Source organism: Enoplosus armatus, chromosome 5 (assembly GCF_043641665.1).
Source record: "Enoplosus armatus isolate fEnoArm2 chromosome 5, fEnoArm2.hap1, whole genome shotgun sequence".
Lineage (NCBI taxonomy): Eukaryota > Metazoa > Chordata > Actinopteri > Centrarchiformes > Enoplosidae > Enoplosus > Enoplosus armatus.
The window spans coordinates 26,866,055-26,886,440 of NC_092184.1; the positions used below are offsets into that span (position 1 = coordinate 26,866,055).

Here is a 20,386-nt window from a genome sequence, read left to right on the forward strand (position 1 = left end):
CTGTAACCACGGTAACCGTACACAACAGAGATGGAGACAGCTGTAACCACGGTAACCGTACACAACAGAGATGGTGACAGCTGTAACCACGGTAACCGTACACAACAGAGATGGAGACAGCTGTAACCACGGTAACCGTACACGACAGAGATGGAGACAGCTGTAACCACGGTAACCGTACACAACAGAGATGGAGACAGCTGTAACCACGGTAACCGTACACGACAGAGATGGAGACAGCTGTCTCAAAAAGCTTTAAACACACAAAAAGGAACTAAAATGTTTTTGTTGATCACCACTAAAATACATTTCTGTCAGAAGACTGAATCAAAGTGTCGGCTGCAGACTCTCAGCCTGGTTACCGGCTCCGGTGGTGTGAGCAGAGCTTTCTCCTCAGTGCTGTTAAAGAAATCTTTCACTAATGTGGGAGTAAATAAAGGTTTTATTCAGGACATAATTAGTCTTTACTTTATTCATAAGCAGTCTGAGATACACAGTGTTTGTGTGGACAGAGTCCAAAGTGTCCTCCCCTCAGAGACAAACTAAATTAACGTAAATGTTGTGTCCATTCTGAGACTCTTTAAAAACATACTGAATCATGAGCGTCCAGAGTCCGTCCCACCTCCTCATCCGGCCTGCAGAGGCTTTTATTCTGAAAAGCGTACATAAAAATCAGGCGTTCTCCAGTTCTGTTAGTTTGTTGTTGTAGCGTAGTTAAACCTTCAGGAATCAGGAGACCAGCTCCCGTCCCTGCAGGACCTGATGTGTCCTCACCTCGTCCTCTAATGACACTCAGAGACCTTTAACCTTTCTTCTCTTTGCCCAAATCAAATCTAGGTCTTAAACCTTCCCACGTCGACTCGTCTTTGTGTCATTTTTTAACAGCGAGCCAAAGAAGATTCAGTGTTCACATGTAGACAAACTCCACAGCTACACGCTAACTTTGGCCTAAAGGTTTTGACCTAAACTCTGGACGCTGCAGCTCAGATATTCTCCTGTAACTCGTCCTCCTGGTGCTCCTCCTGGTGCTCCTCCTGGTCCTCCTCCTGGTGCTCCTCCTGGTCTACCTCTCAGCGCTGATCTTGTACCGGAGGACAAAGTAAGCGATGAGCCTCAGAGAGAAGAAGAAGATGGCGAGGACGATGAAGTCCAGGTAGAGTTTGGCGTCCAGCATGTCCAGCTCCTTCAGGATGGCCTCAGACTTCTGGAAGTGGCAGGTGTCGTCTTCATCACAGTGCAGATCGTCCCGGTCCAGACCGTAGATGGACAGGATGACACCCTCAAAACCGTACCTGAAGCACAACACAGAGGGACTTCATAATGTGAGCAGAGGAAGATGTTTAGGGTGAAAGTACTGTTAACCTGAAAGTTAAATAGAGTTTCTTTCTCTGTCGGTTGATGCTTGACAGAAAGAAAGACTGTAGTGCTTTTATTTGATGCTTTTCTTACTGGTAACATCCTGCTCTCTGCTGAATCTACGACATCTTCTGAACCTGTCAAATCAGCAGTCAGAGTTCGTAAACTAACTTCATTTACTCAAGTGCTGTACTGAACTGTACCATTTTGATGTACTTGTACTTTACTTTAGTATTTCCATATTATGCCACTTTATACTTCTACTTCACTACATTGATTTAATATCTTAAGTTAGATTAGTTACATTAATTAAAACCTGACCTCTTACAGATAATCAGTGTGTAGTTGTGTTTCCTTCATGTTTCATGTTCATCAGTTCCACCAAAGAATTTCTCCTAAACTTCTCACATGATCTCATTTCAATAAAAATGTTCAAATGATCAAAGATAACAGAACAAACTGAAAACAGATTTCTGTAACTTTCTTCTTTCCTCTTAATCATCTCACGACCCCTGAGATTTATCTGGTGACTCTTTGAAGGGGCTCGACCCCTAGTTTGGGAACCACTGGACTAAACTAGCTAACTGCATACAAAGCAGTTAAAAGTGTGTTTTTTTTGTTTTGTGGGGTTTTAATGGGTCAAACTATATTGAACTTGAAATGACCTCATTTTTCATGTTGGCTTGTGACTACGTTGTAGTGAGTTTTCGTTGTGGATTAAGGGCTTTTTAGAAGGTAATAAAAGCTGTAGCCTAGAATTTACAAAAAAGTTGCTCCTTAATCACAAAATTATATCACAAATCCTTAATTAATCTCATTAAAATACAGTGATTACATCATTATTGATGATTGATTATTGGGTAAATGAATGATATTTTAAGGTGTAAATGTAAAGGATTCAGTTTCAGAGACATAGAAAACAATCACAGCATCAACAGAGTTGTAGTTCTTTAATCAAACAGCGCCCCCACCTGACGTAGGAGATGTAGGACATCCACTGCAGGTACCAGGGGATGGTGTCAAAACTGACAAAGAACCCAGAGAACAACAGAACAGGTATCGCTGTGACCGGACCGACAAACGTTGCCACCTGCAGGAAACAAACACACCTGAGTGAAGCCAGCAGGTGTGTCACCTGTCTGTGAACACACAGGTGAGTTCAGAAAAACTGACCTGCAGTGAGGTGGAGGCGGCTCCGATCAGCAGACCCAGACTCTGGGCCACCAGAGAGGTCAGAACCCCGAGAGACAGGAAGAGGAAGAACCGCCCGGCATCTGGAGGCTGAGCCGTCATCCAGTACACAATACTGCAGTACAGCAGCGGGAATACTACCTGTACAGAGGATAGACAGTATTCAGTGAAGTACACCAGAAGGAATAGCTGGACAAAAGACCGAACATCAAATCTGTAATGACGCTGTGACCGTAGTTTCGTAGCTGTAATCTTTGTTTCTTAAGCTTCTACATTAAGTTTGGAGACTCTGTGCTGAAAGCTCGTTTATTCTAACAAATATTCTAAAAAGACTGCAGACCTGCTGGATCATAGTTACCTGGAAGGGGACGTCAGCCATGGTTTTGGCCAGGTAGTAAGCCTTCAGACTGTACCAGTAGTTCAGGTGTTCCCTCAGAAAAACTCCCATCTCCAGAGGAACTGAAGCACACACACACACACACACACACACACACACGCACACACACACACACACACACACGCACACACACACACACACACACCCACACACACCCACACACACGCACACACACACACACGCACACACGCACACACACACACACCCACACACGCACACACGCACACACGCACACGCGCACACACACACACACACACACCCACACACACACACACACACACACGCACACACACACACGCACCATCAGATGCAAAATAACGTTCAAATGTCAAATAAAAGAAATGTGATCTGTCAGTATCATCAGTCAGATGTCCTTAAAGTCTTCCAGCAGTCAGATGTCCCCTGTGTCTGTCCTCCTGTGACTGTCCTCCTGTGTCTGTCCTCCTGTGACTGTCCTCCTGTGTCTGTCCTCCTGTCTGTCCCCCTATGACTGTCCCCCTGTCTGTCCCCCTGTGTCTGTCCTCCTGTGTCTGTCCTCCTGTGTCTGTCCTCCTGTGACTGTCCTCCTGTGTCTGTCCTCCTGTGACTGTCCTCCTGTGTCTGTCCCCCTATGACTGTCCCCCTGTCTGTCCCCCTGTGTCTGTCCTCCTGTGTCTGTCCTCCTGTGACTGTCCTCTTGTGACTGTCCTCCTGTGACTGTCCCCCTGTGACTGTCCTCTTGTGACTGTCCTCCTGTGTCTGTCCCCCTGTGTCTGTCCCCCTGTGACTGTCCTCCTGTGTCTGTCCCCCTGTGTCTGTCCCCCTGTGTCTGTCCTCCTGTGTCTGTCCCCCTGTGACTGTCCCCCTGTGTCTGTCCTCCTGTGTCTGTCCTCCTGTTATAGATTCTGTCATTAGAGGATTATTCCTCCTCATTAATGTGAAGCAGGATGTTACTGTTGGAGTTGAGGTGGAGCTCATTCTGAACTATCAGCTAATGATTATTAGTTCACTGTGGATGAATCAGCTGATTATTGTCTCCATTAATGGATCGATTGGTCACAATGACCCAGAGCCCAAAGTGACGCCTTCACAAAGCTCCACATTATTAACAAGACGTTAGTTATTAACAGCATTCAGAGGGAAAGCAGCACATCTGCATCTGAGCAGCTGGAACCAGAACATGGTTTCACACCATCAGTTCACTTCCTGTCAGTCCACTGATCCATTAATGGACTGATCCATTCAGCTGGACTTAATAATAAACTGTTTAATAACAAAACATCATATTTTATAAACTCTTCATATGTTTTAATCTGTAAAGTAACTCAAGCTGTCAGATAAATGTACTGAAGTAAAAGTATGAAGTGGCATGAAAAAAAGACTCCTCAAATGTGTACTTAAGTACAGGACCTGAGTAAAAGTACCTTTTGATTTTACTACAGTAGTACAGTCTAACAGCTACATGCAGATTACTGTTCTGCGTGGACTCACATGTGAGGACTGTGGGCATCAGAGCAGCGAACATCAGGAACAACATGGAGAAGAACAGGAACCCCGAGTTACTCAGAACCTTTTTGGCCTCGTTCCCGATGCCCAGGTACAACAGACCAATCAGAACGCCGATCCCGATGTGAGAGGAGATCCTCAGGTGAGTCAGCACCTGCTCGACCAATGAGAACATGGATGTGTTACTCTCGGCCGCAGTAGCTGTCGGCGTCCAGCAGGCGTCGCTGTGTTTTCTCACCGAGTCTCTGAGGATGCTGAGGAAAGTCCTTCTGAACAGGATGGAGAACTGAGTCATGCAGCTGGCGGAGAAACTGTGACAACCTTCAGACGACGAACTCTCCTGAGAAACAGAGCGTTACAAGTATGATGATGACAAACAGCTGGAGGCCGATCGATAATCACGACTGATTCCGTTTTCATTTGTCAAGTATTTCATTTACTGAACGAACCAAAACCAGGAATTCACATGTTTTATCCATAAATTGATATTTACTATATCATGATGACTATAATGACTCGTACTCATACAAAAACTTCAGTGTTGTGGAATATTTTACTCATATCGCCGACTCTAAATTACACTCAACTTTAAGCTAGTTGAACAGAATTAATGATAATCGGAGAATCGTTGAAGTGATTTGTTCATTGGTTCCAGCTCCTTTATGTTTTAACACAATAAAAAGAGTCTCTTTGGCTTCAGACACAACAAGACATCAGCATTCTTCACTATTTTCTCTTTTGTTCCAAATTATTAATCGAGAAAATAATAAGACCAAAATATACCTGATAGAATAAATTAAAAAGGATAAATCTCAAAGCTTTACAGTTTGTTTGACATTAATCTATGAATTAAAGACACACAGCAGATTTAAATCATCTGATGAAGAAACCAAAGATGTTTCAACTTCTCATTAATATTTGTTCACAGTCTAAATTGGAAATAATCCAGCATATTTGTTTTTCTCCCAGTGATTCTACTTTTATGTCTATTTTCCTTCTTAAAATATTTTGTGTACTCAGAGGTTTCTTTTCGGGGAGGGGGGGGGGGGGGGGGGTGAATAAAGGAATCTGAGTGCAGAAGTCTGAAGAGTTCACGCTGCTCTGGTCATGTGACTTGTGTGTGACCTACAGTTCCTGTATGTTAGCTGAGTGTTGAGACTCAGCAGGCTGATGGGTGTGTTTGTTTCTCACCTCCTCTGTGCGCTGCCACAGGAGCGGGTGGAGGTTTGAGTCTCCGTTCAGTTCACTCTGATAATCCTTTTCACACTTCCTGTCCTGGACGGCTTTCACCAGTCTGACCATCTGATCTCCGTACTCTCCAGACGCCACCTCCATCACTGAGGACAGAGACACATGATCACATGATCACAGGGACAGGAGAGGAGGACGCTGTACTGTGCAGCTGCAGTTCCTCTCATATCCACTAGATGCTGCTGCTGGACAGCCTTTCATATTTCAGAGAGGTTGTCAGTGACAGTAGAAGAAGTACTCCGATCTTTTACTGAAGTAAAAGTAGTAATACCACAGTGTACAAATACTCTTTACTGTTACAAGTAAAATTCCTGCCCTCAAATTATCACTTCAGTATAAGTACAAAAGTATTATCAGCAAAATGTACTTAAACTATCAAAGCAAAAGTACTTGTACTGCAGACCTGACCGGTGACAGTTATATTAATATACATTGTAGTAGCAGTTTACTGTTGTATGTGGTAGAAGTAATTTAAACTACTTTATAAACAGCTGGGTCATTTCATCTATTCATCTGTAAAGAAACTAAAGCTGTCAGATAAACGTAGAGAAGTAAAAAGTACAATATTTCCCCCTGAGATGTAGAATAAGACGTTGAAAGTAATATTTACGTGAAGTACAAGTACCTCAAAACTTTATTTAAGGCTCCCCTCCAGTTTTAAAACATATACAAATATTCTGCCAGTAATAATAATTTGTATTCACAATATTCAACAGTCCATTCTCAGTGTTGTGACCTGAAGTCTCATTCTGGACCCTGATTGGCTCCAGACTAGTTGTCCAGGGGTTAAACTGAGATTTAAGGTGATAAACTTTCCTTCTTCAGCTAAAACCTCCCGGTGGTGGAAGAAGAAGAGAACGCCGGCTGTGACTTTAACTGCAGTACAGTCTGAAGTACAGGTCCAATAACTGTCAGTACATATAGACAAATATATCTGTTACCGCAAAACACTTCCTGTGACAGACACGTGGACATCGGTTTCTTACCGAAGTCAGCGGGGTTGTGGTAGGTGGGACAGTTGAGTCCGAGGTCTCTCAGGTAGGGAACCAGACTGGAGACTTTCCCCCTGTAGATACACTGACCCTGACTCAGAACGTACAACTGGAACACACAAACACAAGATTTAATACCAGGATGAAGATAAACCAGTTAGTTGAACCTGCATCTGGTATCATGGATCCTGGTTATCATTATCATTATTATTATTCACTTGTTAAACCTTTAAATGACATGATGACACATTTAGGACCTGAGAGTTACCGATCAGTGAGTGTGTCCCTCCGGTGCTGCTGGGTAATGAACTGCAGTGTGTTTGCGTGCAATCACCTTGTCAAAGAGTTCGAACAGTTTGGCGCTCGGTTGGTGGATGGTGCAGATGACGGTTCGTCCTCCCTGAGCCAGAGCTTTCAACAGAGAGACCACCTGGAAACAAGACGAGCTGTCCAAACCACTGAGACAGAGACGCACAGGATGTTGGTTTATATGGTTGGTTTTCTTTGGTCACAATTTCAGACACTTTCTTTATAAAAGGGACTGACACCAGGAGATCCACTGATATTAAACACATGCGAGAGGGAGGACGGAGGCATCGTTTCAGTCTCAAACTTTCGGCTTTACTTAAAGTTGAAAAGAGTTCTGCAGATGTTTTAAAGTAGTATAAAGCCTTCAGTGTCTCAGAGGGAGCTGTGCGACGTCTGATAAATGTCCTCCAGTGATGTCACTTGAGTCAGCGTCGGCTGAAGACTACAACTACAGTCTGTTGGTGTGGAGTCAGAAAGAAGTGAGCTGACCAGAGATCTGTAGCTGCTGCTCCTCTCTGCTGCAGGCTGGAGGCTCCAGGCTACGTTAGCCGCTACTAGCATAACACACAACAATCTACCACCCAACTGTCAGAGGGAGAGGTGCATTGTGGGTAATGAAGGCTGCAGGTTTTGATGAGGAGAAAGAATGTGTGGAATAAAACAGGATCTCTCTGGTTCTGCTGCAACGATCGTGAGTCTGACAGAGTTTCAGGAGTGAGGCGATGACTCTGTGGAGGACTTTTAAAAACCTTCATGAGGAGCAGATTCAGACTCCAAACTGCTCCTGATGTTGGTTTTAAAGTGAAGCCAAGGGCTTGAGACTAGAACACAGCCTCTGTCCTGTTTTTGGAGTCTGACTGATATATGAACGTAAAATCTGTCAAAGAACAGATGGTCCAAATCCATCAGCTTCCAGACACACCTGTTCTGTGTGAGGACAAGTAAAGAGTCTGAGCTGCTCCAACAGCAGCTCCGACCTCAGCCAGGTCCGGCTTATTTAAAGAGCCCAAACCTTCAAGCCACAGATGGCTTTACAATTTGAACATCATATGACACCGTCTGTCCTTAGACCCTAGACTCAGAGAAAAACTAGAACAATCAAGAAGAGCAGCCCCGCCTGTCCCCCCCCCCAACCAGAGAACATACTGTGAGCCCCTTGTTCTACATCAACAACAGCTCATTTTCTGCTCTGGGACCCCCTGACAGGTTAATCCAACCCTCCGACAATAAAAGACCTACAGGGCTGAGGAGAGCTGGACTCTCGACCACAAAGTGTTCACTGACACCCGGTTGTCCAAACTGTGAAGTTTGTTTCAACAAAGAATGACAGAAAACCCAAAATGACAATAACAAGACTAAAATGTACAAAACAAGATCAGAATCAGTGACAGAGGTTCACAGACTGTCGGACCTGGTGGGTTCATCGAAGAACATGACCGGTGGATTATTGACGAGCTCCAGGGCGATGGCCAGTCTCTTCCTCTGACCCCCCGACAGGTGAGACGTCCTGGTTTTAGCACAGTCCAGTAGACCCAGAGCCATCAGGATCTCCTGCACCTGATCACACACACAGACCAGAAACCTTTGGAAACCTTTGACCTCTGAGATCAATATATACAGTGGAGTCCAAAAGTTCAATTTTCAATTAAATTTTATTTATATAGCTCCAAATCACAGCAAAAGTCATCTCATGACACTTTACAAATAGAGCAGGTCCAGACCGACTCTTTATAATGTTATTACAGAGACCAACAGGTCCCCCATGAGAAAAACTTTCTTGAATTGAATTAACCAGTCCAAAAGTCTGAGACCACCAGTCAAGATTCTTCTCTTTTGCATTTGTTTGAATGTAATACTCATTTGTTTTCATTACAAATGATAACATCAGCTCAAGAACAGGAGAGATCCACAAAGATGCAGACCAGAGGGTACAGCATGTGTAGGGTGTAGTCGATTCACTGCAGGGGTCCAGCTCCAGAGTAGGCAAACCCCCCTAGACTTGAATATTCCCACCACCGTGTTTCCCTGTTGGTTTGATCCACTGCGGTATCATTCTCTCTCCTGCTCGTCTCCTTACATACACCCTTCTGTTACTGCCAGAAGTCTCTCACCTGGATTCATCAGTAAATAGGACTTTTCTTCATCCACAGTAAAATGCTGCTGTTTCTTAGCCCACCCCAAGAGTTTGGCCTTGTTTCCCCTTCTGAGAAGTGGTTTAGAAACTGCTACTGGTCCTCTGAGACCACTACAGGACAGCCTTCTTTTGACAGGACTTTTGCTGATTGGAGTCTGGCGTTCTTTATTTAGCAGACTGTGTATCTGTGATGAAGCTGCTTTTCTATCTCCCGGGGAACTAAGCTTGTTGTATTGATCTTCTGATGGTCACTGTTGGTCTTCCTGATCGAGCTTTGGATACAACTGATCCCGTTTCTGCAAAGCGTTTTAGAGTTCCATGCACTGCCCCCTTAGAAACCTTTAGTTTGGCCATGATTTGACTCTGAGAAAGCCCCTCTTTGCTCAGATTAACAGTTTGACACTTTCACTTAGTTCTGATGCCATGTTTCCCACTATCACAATGTTGCTTAGTGAGCAATGACCTGCTGGAAACTTGAGGCGCAGCCATATTTAGAACAGGTGAACACCGGCTGCAAGCTGAGTTCATGACCGAGCCTCCGATGAGGAGATCAGATCCACCTGTGTGTCATCTGAACGCATGCTTCGATGGAAGGACACAACTCAAAGACATCTGACCTTTTGGACGAAGGAGTTCAGTTGGTCAATGCCACAAATTTGATTAAATTTGATTGCCAATCTAAAAATAGTGCGGAATCAAAATATTTCTTCTTCATTTTACATGTCATAACTTCTTGTTTTTAAATGTTTCTGAATCCTGAAACTTTGTGATTATTTCCAGGTTAACGTGAAAATATTTGAGATTTTCAGTGTGGTCTCAGACTTTTGGACCCCACTGTATATATACCAGGAAGTAGTCTGGGTCAAAACTCACCATCTCTCTGCGAGCCTCCATTTTCTCCTGTAGCTTCAGGTTGGCTGAAACCTAAAGAAACGAGATCCATCACTGCAGACACACTGATCCTGGATTATAGAGTCCAGACTCAACCAAAACCTGCAGCTCACTGCAGAAAACACTAGAAAACACTGCAGAAACCTTTGTGGCAGAATGAGTAGCATGTATAGACCCACTGTCCTGGGGTACAATACTACATAAGGATATACAACACTGTGCAGTACTGTATGGTAAAATCTTATATGGTCTATAATCATCCGGTATCAGTGGTGGAAAGTATCTATGTACAATTTTGAGGTATTTAATTGAGTATTTCCATTTTATGTTACTTCTACTTGTACTGCACCACATTTATCTGACAGCTTCAGTTAAAGTTCACATGTGAGTATCCTTTCAAATATTTGTTATATACGAGTGAAACAGCAGTTAAAATGAGCTCCAGCTCAAGGTACTCACATATTAATGTATCAGTGCTAATAATCCAATAATATTATATATAATACTTTAACACTTACCGGGGCCATTTTTATGCACAATGAGTACTTTTACTTTTGAAACAATACTTTTACATGTAATGGAGTATTTTTCTAATGTGATATTACTACTTCCTCCACCTCTGGCTTTAATGTACTGTCCTCCCACACTGAGCTCTGCTGTCTGTGACACATGTTACAGATGTTAACTAGTTTGTGATGGTGACAGTCTGACAGTGAAGTACAGTGAAGTACAGTGAAGTACAGTGAAGTACACCGTGTACCATCATGGCCTCCTGCACGGTGAGATGAGGCAGCAGCATGTCGTCCTGCATGATGTAACAGGAAACCTTCCTGAAGGAGCGCAGGTCTCTGGGCTGCCTGTTGATCAGGATCTCCCCCTTCATCCCCGTCTCTCTGTTCATAAAGACAGAAACACACTCTGATGCTGGACTGGACTGATGCTGGACTGGACTGATACTGGACTGATGCTGGACTGATACAGGACTGATGCTGGACTGATACTGGACTGATACTGGACTGATGCTGGACTGATACTGGACTGAACTGATACTGGACAGATACTGGACTGAACTGATACTGGACTGATGCTGGACTGATACTGGACTGATACTGGACTGAACTGATACTGGACTGATACTGGACTGAACTGATACTGGACTGATGCTGGACTGAACTGATACTGGACTAAACTAATACTGGACTGGAATGATACTAGACTGCACTGATACTAGACTGAACTGATACTGGACTGATGCTGGACTGAAACTGGGCTGATACTGGACTGAACTGATACTGGACTGATGCTGGACTGATACTGAACTGAACTGATACTGGACCGATACTGGACTGATACTGGACTGCACTGATACTGGACTGGAATGATACTAGATTGCACTGATACTAGACCGCACTGATACTGGACTGGACTGGTACAGGACTGATACAGGACTGATACTGGACTGCACCGATACTGGACTTGGCTAATACTGGACTGGACTGATGCTGGACTAAACTGATACTGGACTGGACTTTACTGGACTGGACTGGACTGATACTGGACTGCACTTGTACTGGACTGGACTGGTACTGGACTTGACTGATACTGGACTGGACTTGTACGGGACTGGACTGATACTGGACTGGACTGTTACTGGACTGGACTAATACTGCTTTGTAGTTAGTTCTGGAGGATGAAGTACTCAGATCTTGTACTTTAGTAAATGTAGAAATACTACAGTGTAGAAATTCTCAGTAAGTAAAAGTCCTGCATTCAAAATGTTATAAGTAAGTAAAAGTACAAAAGTACTAGCATCATACCCTTAAAGTACCAACCGTAAAAGTACTCGTTATGCAGAATAATATACATCATTACATTACTGATTCTGATTGTGGATGCATTCATCAGTGTTCATCACTGTCATGTTGCAGCTGGTGGAGCATCATTAGATATTACTATAATCTACTATAAATACAGTATTTCCCTCTGAGATGTAGTGCAGTAGAAGTATAAAGTAGCATAAAATGGAAATACTAAGTAAAGTACCTTAGTACCTAAAGTACCTAAAAGTTGTACAGCACTTACGTAAATGTACTCAGTTGTGAATCAGATCAGTTATCTGCCTCTAGAGGTCGCTCTAACACCTCATATGGTTTGTTGATGAATGAATCTGTAAGTTTGAGTCTTTGCCCTGAACTCACTTTTATTAATAAACCTTCAGTCTGCACTGACCTGCAGTAAGTGTCGCTGCCAAAGTAAGTACATTTACTCAAGTTCTGTATTTAAGTACAATGTTGAGGTACTTCTACTTTACTTAGTATTTCTATGTTAAATTGTATTACAGATGATTGATTAGGTTCATCTTCTTTAAATTAGATGAATTTAGCCTCTACTGATCTGAAATCTGTCCAGTTAAAGGTCATTTTGTTTTTTTCTTAAATATATTATAAAAACACTAAATAATATTCACATTAAAACGAGTGAAACTACAAACACTGATCCACATGTCCTGTTGAATCCAGCTCCAGCAGGCTGGTACCCACCTGTACCCGGCCAGGATATTCATGAGGGTGGACTTCCCGGCTCCTGAGGGCCCCATGATGGCCACCAAGTCCCCGCTGGTGAATTTCCCAGAGATCCCTTTGAGCAGAGTTTTGTAACCTGAGACAGAAAAGAAACAATCAGTCCGCAGGTTCCCAGCCAGTCTGAGAACAGGTCTTTGTCTTTGAGTCCTTGAGTCCTTGAGTCGGGTTTCAGATCTGTTTGGAAGTTTTCCTCTCTGCCCGGTTTCACATGAATCTGCTCAGATTCACAAAAAACTCTCAGTGAAACACTCACAAACCTCACCTGGACTCACCTGGATATTCACGACTCAGGTAACATCACTGGAGAGGAAAAACTGTAAACAGCCCTGTTTTTTACTAATGAAAGTTATTGAAAGTTGAGATGAGTTTTTGCATTCTGCTCACAGATTTATTTCAAAATGAGATGTTTACTGTAAAGTTTCATTAACTAATTCTGGTCTGGCCCAAACAACCGGACTGAGGCCGAGACCACCTGAAAACTACTCCAGGTTTGTGTTTTTGAAACAAAACAAATAAGATATACATCTTGCCTGAGAAAGACTAAATAAAAAAAGTCAGACTGACTTAACTAACTTAAATAACTAACTAATTTAAACAACTACCCAACTAACTAACTTAACTTCACTTAACTTAAATAACTAACTTAAATAACTAACTAGCTTAACTTAACTAACTTAAATGACTAACTAACTTAACTAACTTAAATATTTAACTAACTAACTTAACTTATATAACTAACTTAAATAACTAACTAGCTTAACTTAACTAACTTAAATGACTAACTAACTTAACTTAAATAACTAACTATCTTAACTAACTAATTTAACTAATTCCCCTTAACTAAACTTAACTTAAATAACTAACAGAACAGAAAAACAGGAAAAATAAAATCAAAAGCTGTGCTGTCGTCCGACCCAACAACTGAGGAAATGTCATTACATTAATTATAGATATGGTGTTACCATGGAAATCAGAAAGGATGATAATGATGATGAAAATGATGAAGATGAAGATGATGTCCTGCAGTAACCGCTGCAGTGTTTATCTGCTGACGGAGGCTGAACGCTTTTTAATGAGATTATCAGATTTAATCTGATCGAATCTGATTTAATCCTCTCTGACCAGCAGTAACCTCAGTACTGCAGTACTACACAATGTAGTGCAGTACTACACAATGTACTGCAGGAATACACACATACACACTGTACTGCAGTACTACACACTGTACTGCAGTTGGAAGCTGTGGATTAACATAGTAAGTGCACCGTGAGTTTGATCCTCCCTCAGTGTTGACTGTCAGGTCAGTCCAGCAGTGATCGGGAACATTTAGTGAACTTGATTTGGGACGATGAGCAGCTCTGAGTCTGATCAGTGACGATGACCTGCAGTAACCTCAGTGGCAGTCAGTCAGCCTGCACTCTAGGAATACCCATGATGCATCATCCATCGTTTTTCTCTTTTTCAGTGTTTCAAACTTTATTATTTTCAGTTCTGAATGCAATTCACCTGAACATCATCATCATCAGGAGGAGGAGGAGGAGTGTTCGTCACACGTGAGCAGGTGTGAACTGTTCTCAGTGAAACTCTAGTTTTCTAACATGAACATGAACAAACAGGAAACCTGAGCTGTGAAAGGCTCAGACAGCGTCTCATTACAGACTTCATTCAACAAAAGTTAGTCTGGAATGTACTTTGTACTGTGGTACTATTCATCTATTATCCTGTATATACTACTGAACAGTGTGTACAAATACTGGCAGTGCCATTAATGCACTGTAAAGTAATGTCTTTGAAACGTTACGCTATTGCGTCACTTTATTTAGTTAAAACATCTCAGGGACGAGGTCAGTATTCATTTGATTAATTAAAGATGTCATGACCACAGTGTCCTCAGAGGGAGCTCCTTATATAAATATATATATATTGTTTTTGGACTCGACTTGATCTCGGAGCCGTCTCTTGGAGACTTGTGTCTTTACTGCAGCCCTGATATATACATAAATATATATGCATTTACCAAATCATGCTTTGATAATGATGATTTGGCTGAATAAATTCGATTCACACGTTTAAAATGAGTTTGTTCTGTGATTTTTGGTTTTTCATCTGCAGAAATAAACTTCTTTGGGAACGTGTGACATAAACAGAGTCATCATATTTCCTGTTTGCAGACTGAACTCTTTGTGTTCTTCAGTCTTTTCTTTCTATCTTTTGTCCTGAAAAGCTGAAACATGACACGAGGTTTTCATTCCAGATTCATGAAAGCAGGTTTAAAGAGCACTTTGAAATATTTATTTGTAAGTTTCAGTTTATGTTGCTGAGTTTTAATTTCCGTTTCTTTTAGGTTTTTTTTGTTTGTCTCATTTGTAGCAAAGACTTGAAACATTTCCACCTAAACGAATATTATATATATATAACAAACTGCTGAACTTCTGCTCTGAACAATAAAAACATTTGAACAATTTAACAGAGAAATAAAAAGACATTTTGTTTGTTTTTTCCAACAACTCCAGCTCTCATGAGTCTTAGCAGCATTGCAGCAACCATGAAACATGCAGTCATGCATCACGTATGAGTAATATATAATCAGTATAAGGAACAATATCAATAACTCACATATTAGCATTTATGTTCTCAAACACACATACCTTTATGTGACATTTTTGCTATATCTTGAAATATATTTGGTATCTATGTGACTTGTATGTTCAGGATACTAATGAGAGACAAATAGTTGACATATATATTTATTGGACAGTTTGAACCACATCTGTGATCTCTGTTAGTTAACGTGTTTATAATCTGATAGTATGATATGGAGCAGTAAACCCTTCACTCAGACTGACAGGAGCTTCGTCTCTTCAGTCACAAACATCGTCAGCTGGTTTTTCTGTTGTCTGTCTTTTATTTTCTCACGGCGCTGAGCGACAGAGCTGCTTCTAATCTGACCTGCAGCTATTTACAGCAGGAGACCCTGACTGGGATTAACAGATTACAGCCTGATAATCCAACACACACACACACACACACACACACACACACACTCTGATAATAATACGCTGTTGCTGGTTGTTTCACTGAAGCTCTAAGAGGAAACCTTGATGACTGAAATAGAACAGACCAGAAGTGGAAGTACATTTACTTAACTAGGTACTGTTGTTACAGTACCATTTTCAGGTACTTATATTTCCTTTTTATGTTTCTTCAACTCCACTGAACTGAGCCGTCAGAGTTACTGTGAATACTTTGTCACCTCACTTGCAGTAACACTGTGATTACATGTTGAATATGTAACTAACTGACTGCCTTACAAAAAGATCTTAACCCAAACATTTAGACGTCTTTTCACCTGCAAATCCCCAAAACCACTCAGACTATTCTGAGCTGTCACCAGCTGAAGCAAAATCCACAATCCTCTGCTACATGAAATCAGAGTCACTTTAATTCATCTCCATTAAATCCTCATGTTTGTGTTCCAGCAGCCTGATGATCTCTGCAGACACTGCTGTGTTGTTTGGTTCAGTTTCACTTTTATAATTTAGTGTTTCATCAGGTGCTAACTGACTAAGTTTGTCGATTTATGTTCATGAACCAGCAGGTGTTTAAATCAGCCGCTTGATTGGTCTAGAAAATATAATGTTTAGAAATATAATGTCCTCCTCTGTGTTGGTCTGTGACACAGTGAGGGGACTGCAGTTTGTTGACTGACAGTAACCTGCTGAACGTCTCTGATCCTCTGATACAGCAGACAATAAACAGACCTCAGATCAGCCTCCATCAACAGTAATTACATCAGTGTTTGTGAGACCTTATATGTTGCATCATCAGCACAGAGACAACACAGCGCTTTAGATTCAAATGTCAATGAATTACAATGATGGTCCACAAGCGACAGCTGTGGAAGAAGTAAAAGTACCAACAATCTAATGTTCCACCTCAGGTGAGGCTCTAATGTTAACATTAAGGCTCTAATGTTCCACCTCAGGTGAGGCTCTACCTCAGGTGAGGCTCTAATGTTAACATTAAGGCTCTAATGTTCCACCTCAGGTGAGGCTCTACCTCAGGTGAGGCTCTAATGTTAACATTAAGGCTCTAATGTTCCACATCAGGTGAGGCTCTAATGTTAACATTAAGGCTCTAATGTTCCACCTCAGGTGAGGTTCTACCTCAGGTGAGGCTCTAATGTTAACATTAAGGCTCTAATGTTCCACCTCAGGTGAGGCTCTACCTCAGGTGAGGCTCTAATGATCCACCACAGGTGAGGTTCTAATGTTCCACCTCAGGTGAGGCTCTAATGTTAACATTAAGGCTCTAATGTTCCACCTCAGGTGAGGCTCTACCTCAGGTGAGGTTCTAATGTTCCACCTCAGGTGAGGCTCTAATGTTAACTTTAAGGCTCTAATGTTCCACCTCAGGTGAGGCACTACCTCAGGTGAGGCTCTAATGATCCACCACAGGTGAGGTTCTAATGTTCCACCTCAGGTGAGGCTCTAATGTTAACATTAAGGCTCTAATGATCCACCTCAGGTGAGGCTCTAATGTTCCACCACAGGTGAGGCTCTAATGTTCCACCTCAGGTGAGGTTCTAATGTTCCACCTCAGGTGAGGCTCTAATGTTAACATTAAGGCTCTAATGTTCCACCTCAGGTGAGGTTCTAATGTTAACATTAAGGCTCTAATGTTCCACCTCAGGTGAGGCTCTACCTCAGGTGAGGCTCTAATGATCCACCACAGGTGAGGTTCTAATGTTCCACCTCAGGTGAGGCTCTAATGTTAACATTAAGGCTCTAATGTTCCACCTCAGGTGAGGCTCTAATGTTAACATTAAGGCTCTAATGTTCCACCTCAGGTGAAGTTCTAATGTAGAGGCTCATGGTCTGAGGTGAGTCTGTCAAATTTCAGATGTGATGTTAACCCACTGTTAATGCAGACTCAGCACTTCTTACAGTGAAAAGATGTTTTACTGTGAAGGAGCTGCAGGAAGTTCAACTGCTTTCACATCATCGACACATGTAGACAGCATGACGGATTTTCTAAAACTGATTAGAGCTGCAACAATTAGTTGATTAATTGATTGGTCAACCAAATGAAAACTAATCGGCAACTATTCTGATAAGTGATGAGTAGTTTCACTTTTTAAATGTAAAACCTAAAACAGCCTCCGATTGAAGCTACGGTCGTGTCTTAACGTCTCAGTGAACTGGATCTCTTAGGGTTTTGGTCTCGTAGACGTCTGACGACGTCACCTCAGTCTTTGTTGTGATGTTTCATCGACTGAACGATTAATCGATGATGAAATATTTTTTGGTGGCAGCTCGTGTTGTGAGATCAGAGGGATGCAGATTCTGTATCAGGTCTGTTTCAGTACCTTTCTTCCTCCACCAGGGTCCCTCTCTGATGGAGTACGAGACGTCTTTGAACTCAATGTTGACTGCGGGTCTCCGTGGTAATGAGGAGAACTTCTGGGCCTCCGTCAGGTTGTTGTCCACCTTCTTCAGGTGTCCCTGCAGCAGCGGCGTCTGCTGGCTGCCCACCGGCCGCTTGTTGACCCCCTCGTCCATACAAACGCACACCGTCCGGGGGTCCAGCATCAGGTCCGGGGGCCCGTTGGTGTTCTGAGGGTTAGATCGGACACCCCTGATGTAGAGTTTTATTTTTACAAAGTAAATCAATCAGCCATTATACTGTATTTATTAACAGGATATAAAGTCAACAACGTAACATTTGCCAGACGTTCATAATCATATGTTGTTTTTGCAACACATTCTGTTAATAATAATACGTATCTACAAGTTCAGAAAGTACTAAAATAATTCAAAACAACCAAAGTACTCCTTTAATTCTGTCTTTGATCACAGGAAGTAAAGTGATCTCTGACGTTGTTCCTGTTCCTGTGTCAAACAGAGAAACTGAAACAGATTAAAGGACACAAAGCATGTTGAAGTCGAAGGCTGCATTTATATAGTAGTCTTTATTCAAAGTACTTTTCAACACACACACACACACACACACACACACACTGACGGCAGCGAGCAGTTTGGGGTTCAGTGTTTTGTTCAGGACACTTCAGGAGACAGGTGGAGACAGACAGAGACAGATGGAGACAGACAGAGACAGGTGGCGAAAGGTGGCGACAGGTGGAACCGGGAATCAAACCTCCAACCCTGTGACCAGTGGACGTCCCGCTGAGACATTTAAGGAACAGTGCTGATTTTTGGCTGATTGATGGCGCGTTCAAGGACTCTCTGACATCTGACATTTGATTTGGCTGCTACTTGTACTTTACTCGAGTATTTCCATTTCATGCAGCTTTCTACTTCTACTGCACCACATCTCAGAGGGATGTATTGTTCTTGTACTGCACTACATCTCAGAGAAATGTATTGTACTTGTACTGCACCACATCTCAGAGGGATGTATTGTTCTTGTACTGCACTACATCTCAGAGAAATGTATTGTACTTGTACTGCACCACATCTCAGAGGGACATATTGTAGTTGTACTGCACTACATCTCAGAGGCAATATTGCAGTTGTACTGCACTACATCTCAGAGGGATGTATTGTACTTGTACTGCACTACATCTCAGAGGCAATATTGTACGTGTACTGCACCAAATCTCAGAGCGACATATTGTACTTGTACTGCACTACATCTCAGATGCAATATTGTACGTGTACTGCACCATATCTCAGAGCGACATATTGTACTTGTACTGCACCACATCTCGGGGGGGGGGGTCATCATCATCCTCATCACCATCATCATCATCACATCATCATCCCCATCATCATCACTTTCACCGTTATCATCATCATAATCATCACCTTCATCATCATCCTCATCACCATCATCTTTAACCTCATCTTTAACCTCATCATCACATCATCATCATCTTTATCCTCATCCTCATCACCATCATCCTCACATCTCCATCACCCCCATCTTCATCCTCACATCTCCATCACCATTATCCTCATCTTCATCATTATCCTCATCTACATCATAATCATCCTCACCATCACCCTCATCTTCATCATCATCCTCATCTTCATTATCATCATCATGTCCACTGTCTGTCCACTATATGTTCACTATATGTTCTCACTATATATCCACTGTATGTCCACTGTATATCCATTGTATGTCCACTATATGTCCTCTGTGTGTCCACTGTATGTTCCCACTATATGTTCACTGTATGTCCACCATATGTTCACTTTATGTTCCCACTATATATCCACTATATGTCTACTGTATGCCCACTATATGGCTACTATATGCCCACTCTATGTCTACTATATGTCCACTGTATGCCCACTGTATGCCCACTGTATGTCCACTGTATGTCTACTATATGTCCACTATATGTCCACTGTATGTCCACTATATGCCCTCTATATGGCCACTGTATGTCCACTGTATGCCCACTATATGCCCACTGTATGTCCACTGTATGTCTACTATATGTCTACTGTATGTCCACTATATGCCCACTGTATGTCCACTGTATGCCCGTTATATGGCCACTATATGCCCACTGTATGCCCACTATATGGCCACTATATGTCCGTTATATGGCCACTACATGCCCACTGTATGTCCACCATATGTCCACTGTATGTCCACCGTATCTTCCCACTATATATCCACTGTATGAGCACTATATGGCCACTGTATGTCTACTGTATGTCAACTGTATGTCTACTGTATGCCCACTATATGGCCACTGTATGTCAACTGTATGCCCACTATATGCCCACTGTATGCCCGTTATATGGCCACTATATGTCCACTG

At 42.3% G+C, this 20,386-nt stretch overlaps 1 protein-coding gene across 2 annotated transcripts; it reads right to left on the reverse strand.

Moving 5' to 3' along the window:
- Positions 1 to 1,063: 1,063 nt before the first annotated feature.
- On the reverse strand, positions 1,064 to 18,194 carry abcg1 (ATP-binding cassette, sub-family G (WHITE), member 1). 2 transcript variants are annotated; one of them, XM_070905695.1, is made up of 14 exons: positions 17,957 to 18,194; positions 12,547 to 12,664; positions 10,767 to 10,899; positions 9,989 to 10,039; positions 8,393 to 8,538; positions 7,007 to 7,130; positions 6,667 to 6,781; positions 5,621 to 5,766; positions 4,668 to 4,766; positions 4,415 to 4,583; positions 2,906 to 3,006; positions 2,530 to 2,688; positions 2,328 to 2,446; positions 1,064 to 1,292 (listed from the first exon to the last, which is right to left on the reverse strand). In XM_070905695.1, exons 1-14 carry the CDS (start codon positions 18,177 to 18,179, stop codon positions 1,064 to 1,066), a joined length of 1,932 nt encoding a protein of 643 aa, XP_070761796.1. In that variant the 5' UTR covers positions 18,180 to 18,194. The 2 variants fall into 2 exon arrangements, with proteins under 2 accessions (XP_070761796.1, XP_070761795.1); XM_070905694.1 differs by having other exon boundaries at positions 4,668 to 4,769.
- Positions 18,195 to 20,386: the final 2,192 nt, after the last annotated feature.